This window comes from Clupea harengus, chromosome 14 (genome assembly GCF_900700415.2).
Source record: "Clupea harengus chromosome 14, Ch_v2.0.2, whole genome shotgun sequence".
In the NCBI taxonomy this organism is placed as follows: domain Eukaryota; kingdom Metazoa; phylum Chordata; class Actinopteri; order Clupeiformes; family Clupeidae; genus Clupea; species Clupea harengus.
The window spans coordinates 27,643,494-27,664,843 of record NC_045165.1 but is presented as its reverse complement, the minus strand read 5'-3'; the positions used below and the strand labels follow the sequence as shown (position 1 = coordinate 27,664,843).

The 21,350-nt window shown below is 42.4% G+C and overlaps 1 protein-coding gene across 2 annotated transcripts in view; it reads left to right on the top strand.

Annotated features, from left to right (window-relative positions):
* Nucleotides 1–3,958: 3,958 nt before the first annotated feature.
* Nucleotides 3,959–21,350, top strand: part of kiz (kizuna centrosomal protein) — a 29,774-nt gene continuing 12,382 nt past the window's right edge. Inside the window, exons 1-14 of one of the 2 annotated variants that reach the window (XM_031579904.2) lie at nucleotides 3,959–4,472; nucleotides 5,658–5,720; nucleotides 6,195–6,357; nucleotides 6,489–6,497; nucleotides 7,934–8,005; nucleotides 10,011–10,581; nucleotides 10,703–10,979; nucleotides 14,081–14,200; nucleotides 14,967–15,131; nucleotides 16,018–16,168; nucleotides 18,338–18,488; nucleotides 19,262–19,324; nucleotides 20,539–20,667; nucleotides 21,147–21,219. In XM_031579904.2, the coding sequence (XP_031435764.1) occupies nucleotides 4,408–4,472; nucleotides 5,658–5,720; nucleotides 6,195–6,357; nucleotides 6,489–6,497; nucleotides 7,934–8,005; nucleotides 10,011–10,581; nucleotides 10,703–10,979; nucleotides 14,081–14,200; nucleotides 14,967–15,131; nucleotides 16,018–16,168; nucleotides 18,338–18,488; nucleotides 19,262–19,324; nucleotides 20,539–20,667; nucleotides 21,147–21,219 (2,072 nt within the window). In that variant the 5' untranslated portion in view covers nucleotides 3,959–4,407. The remainder of the gene's footprint in view (nucleotides 4,473–5,657; nucleotides 5,721–6,194; nucleotides 6,358–6,488; nucleotides 6,498–7,933; nucleotides 8,006–10,010; nucleotides 10,582–10,702; nucleotides 10,980–14,080; nucleotides 14,201–14,966; nucleotides 15,132–16,017; nucleotides 16,169–18,337; nucleotides 18,489–19,261; nucleotides 19,325–20,538; nucleotides 20,668–21,146; nucleotides 21,220–21,350) is intronic. The other variant, XM_012838107.3, reaches the window with a different exon arrangement.

Genomic DNA, 21,350 nt, shown 5'->3' with positions numbered 1-21,350 from the left:
ATTGTGTATTAGACTGTCTTTGTATAGATTACAATATCTATGTGAATAATAGACTACAATACTGAATAGCCTCTATTGTGTATTTTACCACAATGGGAGACCTCAAATATTTCTTTCTAGACTTGTTTTCAGGTGAACCAAGGTTTCGATTTAACGCAGAAATATTGCACCATTGTGAACTGTAAATGCTCACAAGGAGACCACATAAGTAAGAAGCAGGCATGAAAACCAAGAACTAGCATATACCAGCAAAAAAACAAGATAAAAAAAAACTGTTTTTGCCTTTACTACAAAGCCTCAGTATTTCAAGCTGTTCTAAGGAGTTTCCATGAAGATAATTTGGAGGCTATCTCTATATGCTGTTTATAAATGATTGAAGACACAGATGTTTCTGACTGGATTCCAGCTGAACCGTAGCCCTGGCAGGCATAGGAACAAATGTCTAAAGGAATAATTTGCGATGTGCCCAGAATATCAATTTAATTTACTGCTGTTAATTCATATGCAAATTATGACCTCTGTTAAGCCATATCAATTACCCTACAATATCTAAAGGACAAATGGCTGTATGAAGGAAAAGAACATAACAAAATATGTACCGTATGAATTAATGCTAACACAAAAGCAGGGGAGTGGAGAAACCTTTCTATGCATCTATAATGATATTTCAATTCCACATATTGTATTTTGTACTTCCTTCCAGATGTCTACTCTATTGCATGTTCAGTTTGCTTGTTTCATATGTATCTTTTCTTTGTTGAGTAAAAATACACATTTAAAGTATCATCCCAAATCAATCAATACTGAAAATAAAAAAATAACATAAATGATGTTGTTTTGTCCTCGTGAGAGAAACACTGTCTAGTAGCTATCCTATTCATTTCATACATTAGGTAGAATTATCATTGCCTTTTTTTGTGGAATCACACCAACAAATGTTTATAATTCAACATTCCATGACCCACTGACTAAATGTTCTGGGGATTGATCATTTTCTCTATGTTCAGGTTGAACTGCATTTAGAGAACTCTACTGTGGCTATCGCTCTCCTCATCGCCCCAGAAGCACTGCCTTTCAGCTCTCTGCAGAGCAAACAAAGACCCCTGCAACAATATCAATTATACATGCAGGAGGCAAACAAGGGGATTTATTCCCCAACAAACAGCCTCACAGAGGGACCCTGAATGGAGGAAATTAGCATGTGAAAAAGACAGCAAAACTCTGTGGTTCAACAGCTAAAGAGCAATTTGATGGGGCTGGAATTGGGGAAATTGCTTGATTAGGGTCTGTATTTGGAGGGTTGACAATTACAGCATCTCGGCTGGGAGACATGGGGATACTCACCACACAGCAGCACCAGTCAAAACACAACACAACACAACAGACCAAAAAGCAAGGTGAAATGTATGCCCAAGGTTGCCATTACAAGATGTTGGCCATACAAAATTTGTCATCAGTTGTCATGTCTGACTGATATACAGTACACCACCCCTGTGCAATATCACTTAAGTGATTCAACATTGTATCACCTCTAAATAAGGTGCATTATCTCCAAGTTGACAAGCACAGTACTTATGAACAATCTAAAACAAATACTTTAGAAAGACTAATTGAAAATACAGCCCTCAAAGATGAAAACGCAATGCACCAAAAGTGAATACACTTGTGATCACTGATGCACAAGTTAGAAAACCTGTGATCATTGAGACCAAACTGTGTACACCGGTGATTTCCAATTAGCCTAATAGCATGAACATGGTTAGAAAATGACCTATGAACACCAAACTTTCTCAGTTTTGGAAAACATGGGCTGTGTCTATCTGCATCATGGGTCCACATAGAAAAGAATTGCCAGAGGAACTGAAATATCTGACTGTGAGACTGAGAAAAATCGAAAAAGATACATGAAGATCGGTGACCAACTAAAAATCAGTCAAAACACAGTTGCAGCAGTAATCAGGACGTATAGAATGAGCCATAGTACCACTAATCAGAGCCACAGTGACCAACCTCTTAAAAAGAAACCACAGTGCACAACTTGTACAATCTAGCTCTGAAAAAGACAGGCAAGTGCTTCAGACTTGGCACAGGGGTTATCAATGGAAATCTGTGTTTCTGTGATGGCTCAGACCGTACAAAGGACATTGCATAACATCAAACTTTATGAACTGCAACAAAGAAAAAAAAACCTTGCTTGTTGTTCGGCACAAGACTGTAAAAGTAAACTTTGTTAAAGTACATGAAGAGAAGCCTGATGAACATTGGGAGCACATATATTGAGACCAAGATAACTGAGTTGGGCTCAGATAGGATCCAGCATATTTGACGTGAATGTGACCACGACTACCCCAGTGCCTTCCCAACAATGAAGCACAGAAGTGGGAGTGTGATGATATGGGGTTGCATGAGTGCAAACAGTGTTGGGGAGATGACATTTAGAGATGGAACCGTGAATGCCTGTGGATATACCAAAATACTGGCTGTCAATATGACTCCCAGTGACCAAGTATGTCACCTGACTTGATTCCAATATAACTCCTTTGGAGTATTTTAAAGAGAACGGTAGAGCCACACAACCCCTCCAGCAAAGAACAGCTGAAAACACTTGTGTGACACTGGTGTCCGCCATGCCGTGTCGTGTATTCACTTCTGTTGTATACTGTAGATGGCTATGTATCAGGACAAAACAAAGATGAAGACAAAACTGTATATATACTCTTGTGCAGTCTGTTAAGAAATGTTACAGAACAATTGAGACACTCTTCAAGTCAATCCATCTCTTCCTTAAAAAGGAAACTACTGGTTCAGCTACATTTTACATGCATTGTTATTGACAGAATGTTAAGGTCATAATTGATAATGTGCTCAACCCAATGTACAACTAAACTACACTGCATTAATATATCATGTCTCTTGCATGAACCTTGTATTGTGAGGATATAGGATGGGTAAAATGTCCTGACAAAACCACTTGTATAGAGCTGAAAATATAGGCAACATAAGAAATACACAATGGCAATTACTTTGCGGTTTGAAATTTTGTCCTAGCATTAGTATTTGTAGGTGTATGTCATGGAAGATTGGAAGGGTTAAATGGAAAGAGCAGAGCATCCATGGTTGTTGCAGAATGTCAGACAAGGAGCTTTGGAACAGTAAATGAGGTTCCACTTCTCTAAGTCGCTGTCCAGGCATGAGAGGGAGAATGAAAATTGTGATCGCTGTAGTAGAGGAAACAAAATCTTGATTGGCAGCCAACAGTCTAACCCCCTGCATCCTTGACAAAGTCCTTCACTCACCTACTTTGCCTTGAGAGACACTTATCTAGGAATAAATGGCACCAAATCCTACCATGGTTTTTGCACTGACTTTAGGTATTAAAGGTAACATAGCTACAAAAACATGTTGAAAATGTCTGGTTTGCAGCACCAATGTAGGGAAGAAAACAAGACTATTTGAGCTTATTGTATATCCTTTTAGTATCTTTGTGTACCAGTCACATGCCTTGACTATTATTTACTACAGAAATTACAAAATGTTAGGCCTATTATCTTCTGAATCACTGGCAGGTTTCAGCTCCCAACACAATGAGTGCAAAGCCCCTTAGATCCACTACCACACAATGACATTATTTCTCTACCCTCTTTATGATAGACTGTAAACACAAACATCAGGTAATCAGGTGGATACAGGATAAGCATCAGTATTTTAATCTACTTGGAGTAATTAAAATGTATGAGTTCATTTAGTAATTGTCTGGCCAGGGAGGACCTTATTTTCATTAATTAATCCATTTGATGCAGCCAATTACATGTAATTTGCACAAAAATGTTTGAGACTAATTGAAAAGGATCAACTTTGAACTTCAGAGAGAGGACATTTCATTTTGAGTGGATAATCTTTAAGAAAATAAAATGTACTAACATTGGTGCATAAAATCAGCATTGCACATATTGCTGACTTGTAGGCCTATATCGTCATGTTAGCCATTCCATTAAATGCCTGTTTTGTTTTTTGGAGGGCAGCATTCCGTTCGATTCGTTCAGCTTAAAGACAAGCCTAGGTTTGCATTAGGCCTAAGTGGGTAGTTTGCAGGGAAATACTTATTCGAGGAAGTGTGTATTTACCTGCGCGGGTTTTTGTTTCTGGGGGAAAATTGCAGGTTAGAGGGTCGGTCCACCCGTCAGTTATCTGCAACGTAGCTAGTTGACGCCCCAGACCAGACCACCCGCGTTTGGCATAGGTCTTGTATGGGCAAGTGATTCAGGAGATTCATGGCAAATCCACATGGTGGAAATGTTTTCAAGAAGGGCATTATGGGTAGCTGTGTGTATGGCAACCGCTGTAAACACGCCAAGATCAGCGTAATGTGTTGAACCTAGCTTTGTTACTAGATGCTACGAAGAACCAATGGCTTTTTGCAACAATGAGTACTTTGAGAAAATTGGACATATTCAAAAGAACATGCACGAAATGTAAGTTGACAATATATTGTTATTTCAGTCAACAAATACACAAGAAAGCGAGAGTGAAGTTGGCCCTGTTTGAGACCGAAAGCTGAAGTCTATTACGAACGTGGTGGCTAGCTATCTCTTCTCAGGTTTCTTGTGCTAGCAAATCAATACAGTGCCATAGCTGTTAGCTAAGTAAGATAGCATTATAATAGATGGCGAGAAGCTAGGTAGCACGAAGAGACAACAAAGCAATGTTATAGGTTGTTACGTCTAATTTATAACTGGTTCCATCTCATATGCAGCATTACTAAAACAGTCTAATAGTGAGACAACACTCGAATACACATTTGTTTCAGAGTGTATTAGTTAAAGTCAGTTTACTTATTGTGTATCTACACACAGCTAGCCTCGCTAGCACATTATAACGTTATTTACCTCAGATTGATTTTAGCCTGATATTAGTCAATGTCCTAGTATAGTCCATTGTACGGTAGACAGTTAAACAGACATAATCGCAGTTTTATAGTATTGACGTTTAGCTAAACATCGCTAACGTTAGCTAGTTTGGCTAACTAGCTAGCCTGAACTGTTAATGATAGTCACACTCGGAGGCTTGATATCATCTTTAACTTCTTACCAGAGAATTAGTGACTTTGACACTGCCAAAGCATTAACGTTAATCAAACTGAGTTTAAGTCGTCTCAAATCTGTTTATTTAAATCAGCTCTTTAACCCAACTAACGGGTAATTTAGCTGCCAAACTTTTCTGATGTGTTAAAGCGTGAAACGTTAACTTAACGTTATGAACCAGATAACGTCAACTAGTTTGCGCAACCTCTGATAGACCTGTGAGATGTAACGCTACCGCAGTCTGGAATATAATTTGCTTTCGTTGTTAACTAGTGCAATTAGTATAGCGAGCTAGGTGCAGCATAGAGTCCAGCACTCGGCAGCCTGTCAGCTAACGTTAGCAGCTCATCTGACAATTTCAGCAAATAGCTCGAATAGGAGAATCGTCCTGATATGAGATGGTCTGTTGAGTTTGAGTAATTTTGAGCAAAACTGCCGGATGAACTGACGTTAGCTGACAGGCTGCCAAGTGAAGTTGCACTGTGTGCTCTCTATATTGTCCAGCATATATAAAAGTAATTTTGTTGTTAACTGTTTTGTTGCATTTTTATAACTTATGGTATGTTGAACTTGTAGGGAAAAGAAGAGGCTTGAACTAGAGAGAGAGCTGTTTACCTACTGCAGGTCTGACCAACGAGTGTAAGTAGCCTATCAAAAATGTTGGGGGAAAAAGTCAACTAATATCCACTCTTCTATACTAATATCTAATATCGCCTTGACATCGCCTAGTTCTAACTGCCTTGCCATAACACATACCAAAGCGTCAAAAAAAAGAAGAGCAGTGATTCAGGAGAGCAGTTGGGCCATTGCTGTGCAGTAACAACAGATCTTACACACATTTTATATAAAACCAGCGGATTGGGGGGTAAATACTACACTATGTACAGTATGCACAGTTTGGATGGCCCTTTTTTAGTAAAACTGGATGTAGGCTTACATTGAGCATTATTAGGTTATGCAAACTACTAATGACCTAATGAAAAATACAGGAGTGGTGCTGAAAAGTAAGGTTGTACTCCTGTCATACCATTTAAATTGTGATCGTTTATTAGTAACTTTCTAATGTGGACAGGTGCAATTGCTTATGTGAAACAAATTCTTTGTCTCTGGCAGTGGACAGTTAAAATATGCCAAGCTGCTGCGTTATCTCAAGGAAATCTCTAGGAAAGAGGAGCAAGCCAAAGCAAGAAACCTTGAGCTTTTAAAAAGTGTGGAGTCAGTGGAGTCACAAGTGGATCGCCTTTGGCCTGATCGCAGCTCACTGCATCAGATGAAGGTAACATCAAATGGAAAGGCTTTTGTGATTTGGCAAATAATTATGTTTAGTGGTGAGAAGATTTGGTTGGAATATCGCATGTTATTGTATAGTAATGTAATTAAAGTATTTGTCTTTTTTTTTTAATGCAGCACAATTTGGTGAGACAGTGAGCATTGTATCACTTTTTCTGAAGCACATGCTATTCATGTCTTAATTTGGCAGTTTTTAGAAATGAATGCCCATTTCCAACATGCAGCAATTGCTGGCACTCCAGTTCTTTCATTTTATCAACACACACAAATGAGAAAAGGAAAAACAATGAGCGTGTCAGATTATCACTTAAAACTGAACAGTGCTCAGCGGCTAAATATCAAATTAACAAAATTGGTTAATTACACCCCAACCAAATTAATTGGTCCAACATTGAGACACTGGAGTGAATGTTTTCCCCCCTCCTCCCCTCACCCCGTATGGAGAGACGTTTCTTGTAATGATTTGATGTTTGGTGTTTGTATATGGTTGTGTTTTTTTATTTATTTATTATCTACGTTGGTTTTTATTGTTATTATTTTTAATATCCTACTATTAATGTTGCTGTCTTTCTGAGATTATACTTGCCTCATCAGGATTCACCCAAAATGTTCTCAGACACTGAAAAGCTTTACCTCTCTCACTGAGCATGACTCTGCTCCATACCAATGTTATTTTAATTTGACTCTGCATCAAACTTTCAAGGCAACACAATTACATTTGAATTCATTCATTTTAGCAATAACAATTTCCTTCAACATTTTTATTACATTTTGCCATGTTTTCTCTATATTTTGCCAGATTGTCTCGATTTTTTTTGTAAAATTATTACAGGGGTATTTGCAGATATTTGATGCCCTAGCACGTGCATTTTTCAATGTGTGTGAACACAGACACGGACACACAATTAACTGTAGCTGGAAACATATTTATCAGTTTAATTACAATCAGCTATTCTGGCACTTGGTTATCGGCAGCTCAAAAAAATCAGTGCAAACGGATAACTATTGCATTTGGTCATTTGGATAAACTAAGCTCTTCCTCATGGACGGCTACTATTATCTTGTAGGAATGGCCTGGGATGCTGGAGTTAATCCTAGTGCCCTCAGCACCACCATTAGACTGTTTAATTGGAGTTAGGATTAAGGCAGTCAGTGTGGCTACTCAGATAATTGATTAAGAGTCTTGGCAGGCTGTATGGAGAGCCCTCATAGGAGGATAGCAGTAGTGACCAACGCTCTTACAGCTTGAGTAAAATGACAAGCTTATTCTTTCATACTAATGTGTTTGCAAAGAGCCCAGAACTACTCACCTTAAGCCATTATAAACGATTTAGCTGAACGATTTAGCTCTAACTAGAAATTGAACAGAAATGCATTCTTTTCCCCCCTTTCTTATTTAGCTTTTGCATTTTTACACATCCATATTGTGAAGAAAATATAGATTTATTCACATCCGCAAATCATTTTTCAAAGTTCCGGGGAAGTTTTTGTGGTTTGTGGATGTTTGTGTGGTTGGTTTACAGCTAAGTAAGAGTGCTGTTTTTATTTTGGGAATGTTACAGATGGAGTGCTGGAATCAAATCTCCAAAGTGAGGGAAAAGCAGGAGAAACAGAGAGCCATTTTAAGAAATAAGGTATGCTAAAGCAATGAAAATGTTTAATCCACTAGAAACTGCACCTTAGTGAAAAGATGTTTAGAGCTCAGTGAGCTTCCATTTTGTGTTGAATAAAAGAATGAGAGTGAGAAATGTCTGTGCATTTCTCTTTGTCCGCAGAAGGGAAGGGGTCAGCCTACATGATCGGCATACCTTCATGTATTACCAAAAGCTGTCCACAAATGTAATCGTTCTGCACAAATGGCCAGTTAGTTCGCTTTTGAAATGAAGGTGCAATTTCCCCATCACTTCTTATCTCTTAAGCGCTGAAGAAATACCCATCCATGTGGATGCTTCCTAGAAACATGATCCATTTCCAATGGATATTTGCTACACAGAGAGAGATTGGATAATGATGCGGGGCTAAACATTCAAGATGACAAGAACAACAGGAAATCTGAATTCTCTCAGTCTGCCTGGTTTTTTTTTCTCATTTCTTCTGTCTTTTCTGGCCTAAGCTAAAGTCCTGCTATTATGCAGAGCGCTCAGAAGGAGTGTACATTTTAGCAGGCAGCGTATCTGCGGCAGCACAGGTGTCTAATCCTGCTTCCTGCGCCTGCTCAGTCTGTGTAGTTCAAGCCCACGGCCCTCTCCTTTCACTTAAAGCAGTTCAAGCTCTTTCAGATGAAATGTGGAAGACAGCTCATAATAACTTGGAGCATGCTGTCTCGAGCAGTCACTTGTGACTGTGTGTGCTAACCCCCCCCCTAACCACCCACCCACCCCCAGCGCCACCAACCCTCATCCCCTCCCCTCCCCTCCGCTCCATCCCCCCTCCCCCTCTTTTTCTCCTTTTCTCCCTTTATCTCACAGTCTCTCTCCCTCTCCCTTTCTCTCTCTGTGACTCTCTTACTCGGTCTCTCTCTTTCTCCTCTCTCTCTTTCCATCTCCCTCCTAGCCTGCCGATATTGTAATGAGCAGAGGCGGTAACCGTCACTCCATTATGCATACGAGCCTCTGCTGGCAGTGTGCATGTCCCTCAGGCAGCAGCATTCATTAAGGGGAGCTTACCGGCCTGAAAGCTGGAAACTGATGATAACGGGATATGATTTTCATATTTAATACATTCCTTGGAAGAGCACGCGCGTGCCGCAGATTGATAGAAGAATCAATTGCTACTTTAGTGAAACACTTTCTACTTTGCCCCGCAGCTACCGATGGAATCACTCAGCCAAGAAATTAACTTTTCCTCTTTTTTTTTTTTTTTTTTCTCCCCCCCCTTTTTTTTACCTACATGCCGGATCTGTTGGCCAGGCTGCATGGTTTACAGTGAATGCTATTAAGCAGCTAACTGTTTGGTATTTAAGACCCTTATCAGAAAAGAAACAGAAGCTATGTGTTTTGTTATTATTGTGTGTGTGTGTGTGTGTGTGTGTGTGTGTGTGTGTGTTTGAGAGAGTGTGTGTGTGTGTGTGTGGTCCCACCCCCCGTAGTGCCACTGCAGACATGAATCAAAACTTTGGAGTAAAAGGTGAGATTAAAAGTTAAGGCATTGATCATGTGGCATTCCTGTGAGGACAGTTAGAGGAGAAGTCTGCCCTTGACCCAGACCAAATGCCACACACAAAGACACGCCATTATTGCACAGACTTTTAAGCCAAATGTGCCAGGAAAAAAAGCTGCTGCAGCCTGGATTGTGGCTTCTGAATGTGAGGAGACTATGAGAGAATAGAAGTCACACAGGCTGCTAAAGGCACATGAGTGGAGGAGGCAGGGACTGCGCTGTTAAGTAAGCTATTCAAAAAGAATTGGGCTGAAGTGTGCCTTTGCCCGCCGAACTTCATCTCTGCAGTCTCATGTGTTTAATCACTAATCCATTGAATCAATGGATGAATCCAATTTGTGAAGGTTAGCCTTAGTACTTTAACCTTTCATATGTTCATTGAATCATGGCCTGTGTTGTCAACAGAGTTAGGATATTTAAACATGCTATGTACCATGTCTATGTTCAGGAGTATTCATGTGTTTATGGTTGTTATTTCAGAACCAGGACTTGCCATCATCATCATCATCTGCAAAAACTCTTCCACTGCAGCAGCCCTCAGTCATCTTCATGGGTCGACAGACCATCAGAGATCCCTGGGTTGATCCCGGCATGAGTGTACTCTCACCGCAGCTGTCACACTCGCTGCCTAATCACCGCCTGCAACCTTTGCTTCCGAGTGGCCTTTTGAAGGACGCCTGCGTTTCAAAGGCCAATGCCGGCCCGGTCTTATCAGATGACATTCTAGACTCCATCCAGGTTCCTGATGGCGGCGCTCCGAGTGAGAGACATGAAAGGAGGACACCCAGTCTGCCATCTGATTGTGGCTCCCCTGTGAGGGCCGCGGAAGCTCCTGCTGAGTCCTCACCTCGAGTCACCTTGAGAGGGCCCCAGTTGATCTTGCCCAGTCCGGCCCCACAGAGGCTTGAGAGGAGCTCCCCGCCACTGTCTGGCTTGCACCAAAATATCTCCCATGATGCTCCTGCGGCCCCATCCTCCCCTCAGCGTGACTCTGGAGACAGTCCCCTGAGCTCTTTGCACGAGTTTGTGGAGGATTCCGAAAATGTTCCAGGTGTGCAAAATCCTAGTTATTTTTAGAGATATTTTTTGAGATAGCTTGGAGATAGTTGTGTGTTTTTGAGTTTTTTTTGGTCTACATTTTGTATTTCAATAAGATGTGCTTGGGTCTGTAGCTATTGTTTCTGCAGGACAAGAGATGAAATCCAGGAGCCCCAGCCTATCCAGTTCCAGTGTTGAGATTTCGTCTGAGTCTTCGGTGAAGATTGACAGTGACCTCTCATTCTCCATCAGTGATTGTGATCTGCAGGGGTCTGTCAACACAAGGGTCTCCAGTCTGAGACACTCAGAAAAGACCAGTGCCTATCCCAAGGACAAAACACCAGCTGAAGTACCGCAGACAACTGTCCAACATGGCTCAGACTGCTTGTCTCACAGGTCTGCAACAGAGAGGTAAAGCAAGTGTTAGAGGTTAGCATGCTTCTAACGATGGGCGCTGTGAATTTTGTTAGCCTATTGGCTGTCTCACTGGGTGATATTCACATGTTGTCTGTAGATTCTGGACAGTGCTCAGAAAATGCAAATAAACATGATTCGGTTTGGCCCATAGTTTACACAACCTGGCTCTGGTGTCCCTTAACTGAAGTCGATCTGGTGGTATTTGTAAAACTGAAATGCTGATTCGTTTTTTAGTTTGGACTTGAATCACTCCTCAGGAATGTAAATGGGGATTGACTCACGTTCACACCGCAGCCCTTTACCCTTTAGAGTCGAAAATGACCTTTTGTACGATTTTCAGTCATTCAAATTTCAGCCATTTTTATTTTTTACAGTGAGACAGCAATAGCTCAGCCTTAAATAAATGCCAAGTAGTCCAAGGGACAGTCAATGTGTCAGCTCAGCCAAGTCCAAGCAGCCAACTCTTCCACCACGGCCGGCTGATAAGTACACCAGGGACTATGACAGAGGCACAAGCAAGGCTGAGCACAACATCTAGCCTGGAAGGATTTGGGGAGTGTGTGTGTGTGTGTGTGTGTGTGTGTGTCTGGTGTGTGTGTGTGTGTGTGTGTGTGTGTGTGTGTGTGTGTGTGTGTGTGTGTGTGTGTGTGTGTGTGTGTGTGTGTGTGTGTGTGTGTGTGTGTGTGTGTGTGTGTGTGTGTGTGTGTGTGTGTGTGTGTGTGTGTGCATGTGAAACAGAGAGTGAGGGGCATGGGGAAGGGTGATGTGATGAGGTGTGTCACGCTCCAGAGGCCGTCTCTCTCTCTGTCTCTCTGTCTCTCTCTGCGGCTCAGTGGCGGGTGCAACACACCTTGCTGGAAGGGCTCAGGCCTCCCTATCCGACATTATTGCCTTAATCCCAGATAATGCTGTAACCGAGCAATTTTCCGCTCGAGAGATTTTCGGAAGTCCCGGCGGAGGTGACAATTTGCAGACTCCCTAGAGTGTTCTGAAGAACGGGCGTGTGGACAGCACTTTTAAGCAAGTGGTTGCTGAGGTGCCGTCCCATTTAAAGACATTAGGGGACGCAGCAGACTCCGAGTCCCTGTGAAGTCCAGACCTGCTGATCAGACCTCTCTGCTCTGATCCGTGTCTAGCCCCACCATACCCTGTCATTACACCACGTCTTTTAGCCACGGCTCACTCTCTGACCCCCCAAATCACAGTCCCAGAGCGTCTTTGTACATTATGTGCTGTGTTTCCACCAAAGGAGCCGAACAACCTTTAGCATGCAGGGTGTCAGACAAGTGAACACTCATACCAGGACTCGTGAGTTCCCCGTCTCTTTCTTCAAAGTAAAGAAACATTTGAAGTTGGAAAAAGAAAGTGAACAAGCCTTGCTAACCGTTCCTCTTTACTGTCCCTTTCCCTTTACATTTGACTGAGGAACCAAAGCAAAAAGTCAACAATGTGAATTCTGCCCTTTGATTTAGTTTGGGTGCTCCTCCCTCTCCTGTGCATGTTGGGCCGGCTGGCCGACAGGGTCTGAAATCACTCCTCGTTACTGATTCCCACTGTAAGCTCAAGGTCTGTGTCACGCATTGCAGTGAGTACATAGGGTTAGTTCTGGATGTCTAAATGGGATGTCTGTGTTTTTGAGTAGTGCTTCTTAATACTAACTTCCTCTCTGCACACAGATGTGGTCCCTGTTTCATTGCCGGTCTCCGGTTTTGTTCTGGTCCATGATGTTCGAAGGTTCTATGAAATAGTTTGGCTAAGAAAAGACTTGACAGTTTTGAAGAAGATAGTGTTGTACGTTATATGACCAAGGGTGAAACCATGGATTTGTTGTTCAAGCACTCTTTATTCAGCTAACCTTGCAAAAGTTGCTGTTTGAATTTGAAATTTGGAATGGTAAGGTAGTTTCGAAGGTCCCCAAAAATTGTTGACTTGATAAAGCTGCATTCAGCATCCTTTGTGTCAGCAACTTACTGTGGCTCACCCTAGCACCAGTAATGATTTTTCAGAGTTTTTATTTCCGAGGTTGGTATGTTGTCACCAAATAGCTACCTGAGGGTCAACATGCTGAGGATGTCCACTTGTTAAAGGAATGACCTTATCTCAGTGGACCTACCTTGAAATGGCCTCTCTTTGATACATCTCTCGTTCTTTTTTCTTCTTCTCCCCACCCCCCACAAGTGTTGATTGACTCTGCCTATTGCTAAAAGAGGCTGATTGGCTGTGGTACCCATGAACCTGCCACCCCACCAAGGCCTGGTGCTCATACGAAATTCGCTTCATTGGCTCCCCCTTTTGAGAAGCCCAGACGAATAAAGCCGAGGGAAGGATGATGACTGTTTCAAGGCCCAGACTGAAGGGGGTGGTGAGGGAAAAGGCAGAGCTTTGGCCACGCTACTTCAGCCGCATTGAAGAGGACTTAGCACAGATGGATTGTGCACTACAGAATGACATAGATATAATTCGCACCGGCAGCTTAATCAGGATGTTACCAGGAAACAACCTGCCAAAGAGAGGGAGCGATTGTTTGGTGACCTCCGACCCCGGAGCCCATTATAGATTGTCATAAATTCTTTTTGCCCCTATTATGTGGCCAGGGCTCAGGATTTGGGCTCGGGGTTTTGCAGAGGCCTTTCAAACAGGGCCACCCAGAGCTTAATACTCGAGAGGAAGGAGAGAGAGGGAGAGAAATGGATTCACTAAATCCACAGGCATTAGGCATATATTTCTCATTTTGCCATTGCACATGAGCAGATTAGAGTCCGTTATCTCATCCCCTATCTTTCCCTTTAAATAAGAGGGGGATGAAACCACCATGGCTCTTCTGTTGTGGGTTTACCATTATCTGACGATTCAATTGCTGCCAAACATCAAATTCTGCGCATCTGATAGACTTTTCTGCTGGGCTGAGAGTAAAGTTTGGACGGCAAAGGTAACTTTTAGCTTTACGATTCACTGGTAATTATTACGCTGTCATTTCTCGTGTTCATTTCCATGTGCATTTGTAAACATATGGTCCATGTGCGCATGCCACTCTTTATCAAAATCGATTGAATCCAATGATAATGCAGTTTTGTTTTCTTCCTCTATTCCTTCAGGCTGTCATTAGATGGGCTCTCCTATTTGCTTGACCATATAGAAGGACATCTGCACGGCAGCAACAAGGAACCGTACCGTGACCTCGTGGTCAGCCAGCAAAAACACAGCCATGTGATCAGGTGAGATTTTTCTCTGCTTCGTTTGCCTTCTCATTTCCATGTGGTGTTCACGGGTGCGCTGTGAGATGTGTTATCCAGCCTTCGAGGGCTCTTACTTTAAATGAAGTGTCATTGGTTGGCAGCAGCAATGTCCTCGCTGTAAATCTTGTTTTCCAAGGGTTTCCATATTGCAGCACATTGTCATAGTAACGTTCCTGTGCAGCGAAAGAGGAGGATGAATAATTAGGTGTGTTTATCCAAAGTCCTGCAGCATTGCTAACCTAACACTGACAGGGAATCTAATCAATAACACACCTATGCAATTTATATCCATTATACATATTTTTGAGGTGTATGTAAAATTGTATTGTGCAATTTATATGTGAAGACGTGAAAGAATATTACAAACTAAGAATATGAAGCAAAGCAATAAATACAGGACCAAAAGTACAAAATGAAATGACATCCATAGCATCCCGCTCTAATTCTGCTTATCACCCTGAAATTCCCATAATCTCCTAAATCAGAAAAAAATAATCATATTTACACATTAATGCATGTCCCTTTCCCTTACCAAAACAAAGGTGAATCCGTGGCCCGACCATGGCCTGAGGTGTCAAGAAGCGTCCCCTGTCTCTGATGTAGATGTCAGTGTGGGGGTGTTGGCGTGCGTGTGTGTGTGTGTGTGTGTGTGTGCATGCGTACATGTCCGCTCGAAACCCTGACCGGTCGCCTCCAGCCCGCCGGCTCCATGGCGATGGCTTACGACACTCTATATATTCTGCAGCCTTTGTCAGGGGAAGGCAGCCCTGAATGAAGAGGCGCTGCAAGCATGTGGAGCGGTCGCCGTGCACCAGCTGCAGAGGTTGTCATGGAGCACGTCAAAAGGATGCTTATTACCCTGGGAGCTGGTCAGGGCAAACTGGGACTGTGCCGAGCGGACCAGAATAAGGTACTGCGCTGACAGCTACACCTGCTAATACCTGTGTGTGAGTACTGGCACTTTTTTTCTTTTTTTGATGAGATTTAAGACAGCTTCAAGGTAATGGGATTTTGTAGTATATTGTATAAAATGAAGTGAAAAAGGTTAATGGCTGAGGTAACATTTCTAACTTGTGGGAAGAGATCTGGAAAGTGATTGTTGGCTTGCACATTAGTGTGTTGTTGGGAACCTTAGTGACCAGTTAATGTAGTGAGTTACCTACGGCTGACTTTTGTGGGGCAAAGTGTATGACCTTCTCGGATTCCATTTGTGTATGACTTTTACTGGACTGGAGTGTTATCTCATTAGTAAGAGAGGTGACCTTTCTGGAACACCTTACAGCTGCTGACTATCGGGACTCCCACACATTCAAAACTCCCTGGATACCATTTAGTCCTTATTTCTGGATACCATGTACTCTGCCATTTTTGGTGCGTTTGGTACCTTTGTGCACTATGACAATTTAATTATGTGTGCTCTTGTGTGTCATGCATACTGTTTTAATATTATGTGCTCATGTTAAATCAGGTTAATGCAGGTCAAGTTTTTTTTTTTTTTTCCCCTCTTTTATGTATAGGCCTTAATGCCAGGTTTGTAATGGCATTTGTCCACATTTAGTGGAAGTTTTTTATCATTTCTTTTAAGCATTTTAGCAAATACTTACATTAAAAAGATACATACTTTTTAATATTTCATTTGTGAATATCATTTTCAAGCGTGTTGGATAGCTAATTGGACTGGTCTGTCGTTTTGACAAGTTCTTGTGGGTTTTGGTATGGCGCAAGATACTATTCTGATGCTTCCCCCTGATGTCTCTCTGTCATGTTGACATTTTCCCATGTGCCCTTCCTCCCAGGTCCTGCCTGCCTGCTGCCAGTGTCCCCCTGTGGGAGCGCTGGCTCCGTCACGCCCTGCTGCTGAGAGAGCAGGACGTCCTGTCCTGTGAGGAGCTGCTGCAGGTCTTCACCCCTGCCCTGGTGGAGCGCACTGCCTCATACACAGACAAGGTAGAACTTTTGAAACTTCTGAAATAGATGGTAGTCTTACAGGTCTTTGGAAATAAGTTGCATGAAGCCAGGCTTTACGAGGTGAGCTTTTACAGAAAGGCAGGGTTAGTCATCCTGAGATGAGTCTGTTTTTTGTTATGTGTTTCACAATTTTGTGATTGTGATGTGATTGTTTGCTGACACGTAATGAACAGACATGATGCCTTTGACCAAAGCGGAACTTATGACGTGTTAATAGATAATTACAAGCTATGATCTACTGACTTCTCATTACTGTATTTAATTTGGTGAAAACTGCTCTCCCATAAATATTATATATATATATACAGAGTATATATATATATATTATATTTATGGGAGAGCAGTTTTCACTTCGCTCATTCATATATATATATATATATATATATATATATATATATATATATATATACACAATCTCCTAAACAATCTGCGACTAATACAATGATCCTAAAAATATGTACATATAACAGTATGTGGTTACATTTTCCAAATGTCTTTATTCTTTGGTCCAAGTCTGAAATAATTGGCCTAAAACACCCTTTCATTTCCTCTGCAACTGAACTGGTTGAGTCTTTCAACCTAGCAAATATCCTGAGCTCCATCAAGAGGTTTTGAAGTGAGCCTGTCCTGATGGAGAAATGCTGAGGAGTTCATTGCTAACATGAGAGGGAGAGGGAGAGGGAGAGAGAGAGGGAGAGAGAGAGAGAGAGAGGGAGAGAGAGCACCAAAAGAGACGGGTGTTGCAGCAGTCCTGATCGTTCTGTGCAGGAGTATGGTAAGAAAAGATGGAGAGTGAAAAGACCATTTTTCTAAACAGCTCATTTTTTGTATTTCCCTCTCTGTCTGACACACACACACACACACACACATTGCACACCAGGTTTGATCACAGGTTAAGGGCCTACACAGCACTGGGGTAGCAGTATAATAAAAACAACACGTATATTCTTAAGGTGCACCAAATGGCTAATAAACACTTTTAAAATGTGTATTGTGTTCCTCTTTCAAACCTTTCTGAAATGTGTGATCTAAGAGCTCACAGCAAATTGGGCCCATTTAAGATACAAATATATCCACCCGCAAAACAAAGAACAATGGCTGCTTTTAGAAATCCGAATTTTTTTATTATTTTTCTCGAAATGCCTGAAACAGGTCTACTTTGCAACTGGTAGATAACAAAACAGCCTTTCCAATGTTCATTTGAAGTGTTTCTGTGGTGAAATCATGGCGATCTTCGTGTGTCCACTGCATTAGTGCTCATTAAATAGTGTTGAGCTGCAGCCTTAAGACGAGAGCGGGCCTTTGAAGACGAGAGGGCCTGTATCTCAGATTGTGGCGACTGGGCCCATTGATATGCTTAAATAAAAAAGGTATCACTGTCCTCAATCTCAGCCACTCATTATTCCTAACATCTCTGCCTAATTGTGTGTCGTCCATCTGCAAAGAAGTGAGGAGTGGACGTGAACACAAAAGGAGACATTCCTCTCCTCGCTAACCCACTCCTCCACATCTAAAGTCTCTTAACACGCTTGGAGACTTTTACAACTCTTCATTTTTTACATTCTACCGGATATGAGAGAACTTGGAAGGTACAACCTTGTTGCTTTGTCTGTTACACATATCCTAAACGCATTGCCACTGCTGGGTTTGACAGAGCTTCTCACATGCAATTGGAGTGACTACACAGTGAGAATGCTCCTGATCCTGTCTCTTGTGAATGGTGTGACTGATCCTGCCTCTTGTGAATGGTGTGACTGACTGTAGACAGTGAGAATGCTCCTGATCCTGCCTCTTGTGAATGGTGAGACTGATCCTGTCTCTTGTGAATGGTGTGACTGACTGTAGACAGTGAGAATGCTCCTGATCCTGCCTCTTGTGAATGGTGTAACTGATCCTGCCTCTTGTGAATGGTGAGACTGATCCTGCCTCTTGTGAATGGTGTAACTGATCCTGCCTCTTGTGAATGGTGAGACTGATCCTGTCTCTTGTGAATGGTGTGACTGATCCTGTCTCTTGTGAATGGTGAGACTGATCCTGCCTCTTGTGAATGGTGTAACTGATCCTGCCTCTTGTGAATGGTGAGACTGATCCTGTCTCTTGTGAATGGTGTGACTGATCCTGTCTCTTGTGAATGGTGTACTCTTTCAGGCAGAGGTGCTGCTGAGGGCGCTCTTGAACCACTCCCCTCTGGACTTGGCTTCCACTCCATCAGACCACGAGGACTCGTCATCAGCCGGCTTGCCCTCCATTCTGGGCGACAGCAGTGACATCCAAAGGCCTCTCACTTTAACCATGCAAGGTTAGGGACATCAGTGCTGTTTTTGATTTGCAAAGCCAGTCAGTGATTATTATGTCAATACCACATGGGCTAGCCATATATGGGAGTAAGAACTATAGATTGTTTAACAGAACCAACAGAAAAGAAAATGTATATGGTGATTTGATCATTAAAAAACATAAGATACTGATACTGGATATACTTTTTCATTCATTTTCACATGGAATCAGTTAAATGCTTTGCATAAAATGCTGGTAACAGGAAGCACACGTCCTCTACACATAAACATTACCTCTTGTTTATCAGAGAGGAAACGGAAGCCCAAAAGACGTCCACTCATCCACTGCCCTAAAGTTTGGTGAGACAGGAAGTCAGTTTGGTGAGATAAGAGGACAGTTCAGCTCAGAGGTGAAAAGCAGAGGGCCATGCCCACCCCACCTGCCCAGGTGTACCAGTTGGCGTATTCAGCCATGACCAAAGATTTGCATTCAGGTGTACTTGTAGGTTTGAAGTAAGCGGTTGTAGCTAATTGGTTGTAGCTAATTGGGTTTTGCCATACAGAAACACAAAACAATAACAGTTTCTTGAGGGAAGAACAGATGAAAAACTCAGGCAAGAGCACTCCTTGAGTGTAAACACACAGCTCCTCAATGTTTTTATTTTTTATGTTTTTATTTTTTGGCTGAAACTAGTGTTTTTGTACATTGATCTAAGGCTGTTTTCACCAGTCTGTGCTAAACAAAAATCTGAATGTTCTCTCTCTCTCTCTCCTTCTTTTGCACCCTTTCTTCTAGGAGCACAAAGTGGTGAAGAGGACAGTGCTGACAGGGGCTCGGTGGAAAGTATTCCTATTAGAGGTAAAAAGGCAGAGCGGGAGCCCGCCCTTCTGGGAGTTCTTAACATCCGGCCATGTGCTCTCCCTCCTGCACCGGATAATGGGGGGGCCTTTTAGAGGGGGTGGGGTGGGGGGGTGGGGTGGGAATAGCAGAGGAGAGATGATCAAGGTGAATCCGAGGTCAAAGTCCCACCTAAAGAGCTGAGCAGTTCCTCTAATTATTGCCAAGACAACCGCTGCATCTCTATCGCTGTCTTTTTATTTCGTCCCCCTCTCCTCCTCCTCCTCCTCCTCCTCCTCCTTCCTCCCTCTGAGCTGCTGAACGGGGAGAATTTTGCCCCTGGAATAATGTGTCCGTTTAATTGTCCGAGCGCCAAGCAGGGGGTGGCCACAAGAGATCTGGCATTGGTTCTCATTATCTTCAAAACAATGGCGAGCCGAAGCAGACTTGAAAAGACTGGATGTTAAGGCATCCCTGAAAGAGACCCAGGGTACCGGGTCCCCTGCATGCTTGGAAATGTAAAAACCGTCCATTATTCCTTGTGGCTATCTGATTTCATACTGAGCTTTTGATGTCGCAAGGCCTACTCCCAAGGTGCAAGACAAACAAAACGAGGAGTCCGGCTTCAAATTGTTACTAATCAAAAGCAATAATAATGGGAGAAAAGAGGAGAGGAGAATTCCACCTGCCTTCTATTTTGATGTAATATTTAAAAGAGCGCTAGCCCAGCACACAATGCAGCCAGATAATAAGCAAATAGTGAATATACATTTGGGCCCCAGACTTTACTGTGGCACTATTAGGATTACTGCGCATGTATGATGTCATTGAGGCTTGGAAGTAGCTGGACTTGGTGTAGAGTGACTAATTGCATTTTGCATGGTGGTGTAATTGGTGTGATAGGACTGCTTAAGCTGACCTGTAGAGTCAGCCTCTCGCCACCAGACTCCAGGGATTTGAAGCGTGTGCCTATCCAGACGGTGCTGACACAAACAAGTGCCACTGTCTGTGTGCACATCAGCTAAAACCAGCAGCTTAGCATTCAGCTTGCTCTGTCCTCCTCACTCCTCTGAGAGTCTCCAGGAGTCAGTCACCAGAACATGTTGGTTCACCAAACACTGGGGCCCTAGACTGACACCAGTTAAAAGGGAGGGGGAGGGGGAGGGGGAGGGGGCTCTTGTGTCTATATGGCAGCGTAACATGTCTTGTTTGTTTTCTGTCTTTTTTTTAAACAGAGACAAAGGCCTATCAGCTGCTTAAACAGTCTGCCTCGCAGGACAAGCACTGGAGCAGAAAGGCAGGGAAAGAAGAGCTGGAGGAGGAGGAGGAGGAGGGGGGTGAAGGCTCTGGTCTGGAGCCACCAGGTCAGGCAAAAAAAAAAACAAGCCGAATGTATCAATATTATAGGACTACGTATACGCACATTTGTGTACAGAGGATTTTTGTCAGATATCAAACACAATGTATGCCTAAGGTAATCTCTAATCTTCATAAATCTGAATGTCAGTCAATTCAGCGTAAAATCATGTGCACATGAAAATGCATAAGGTCCACTATCCTTTAAATGGGTCGAGACTGTTTAGCCTACTTACAACATCATTAGTTCCTCTCGGTGTCGCCAATCTGCAAATTACAAACATTATGTGTAAGCAACCTTGAGACCATGCACAGAGGCACGCATGTTTTTCATAAACAGTTTTATGTATGGAATGTTTTGGTGCGTATACACTGTTGATGCATGTGCTTTTCATTTCTACTTGCTTACATTTGAAACAGTTATACTGAATGTAAAAGTGATAATGAATGTTAACTTTCATTTCGTTTTCTGTGTTTACACTAAAAGGATCATTAACCAAAGCACAATATGGCAGATTGGAAGGGGGGAGGTCCACCGGCGCTCAAGACTCATCATTTCGGTAAGGTCATTGTTCACTGATGAACCACACCAGTAGGATGAGATTCGGTAAGGTAACAGATAACTGATAAATCACACCAGTAGGATGAGATTCGGTAAGGTAACAGATAACTGATAAATCACACCAGTAGG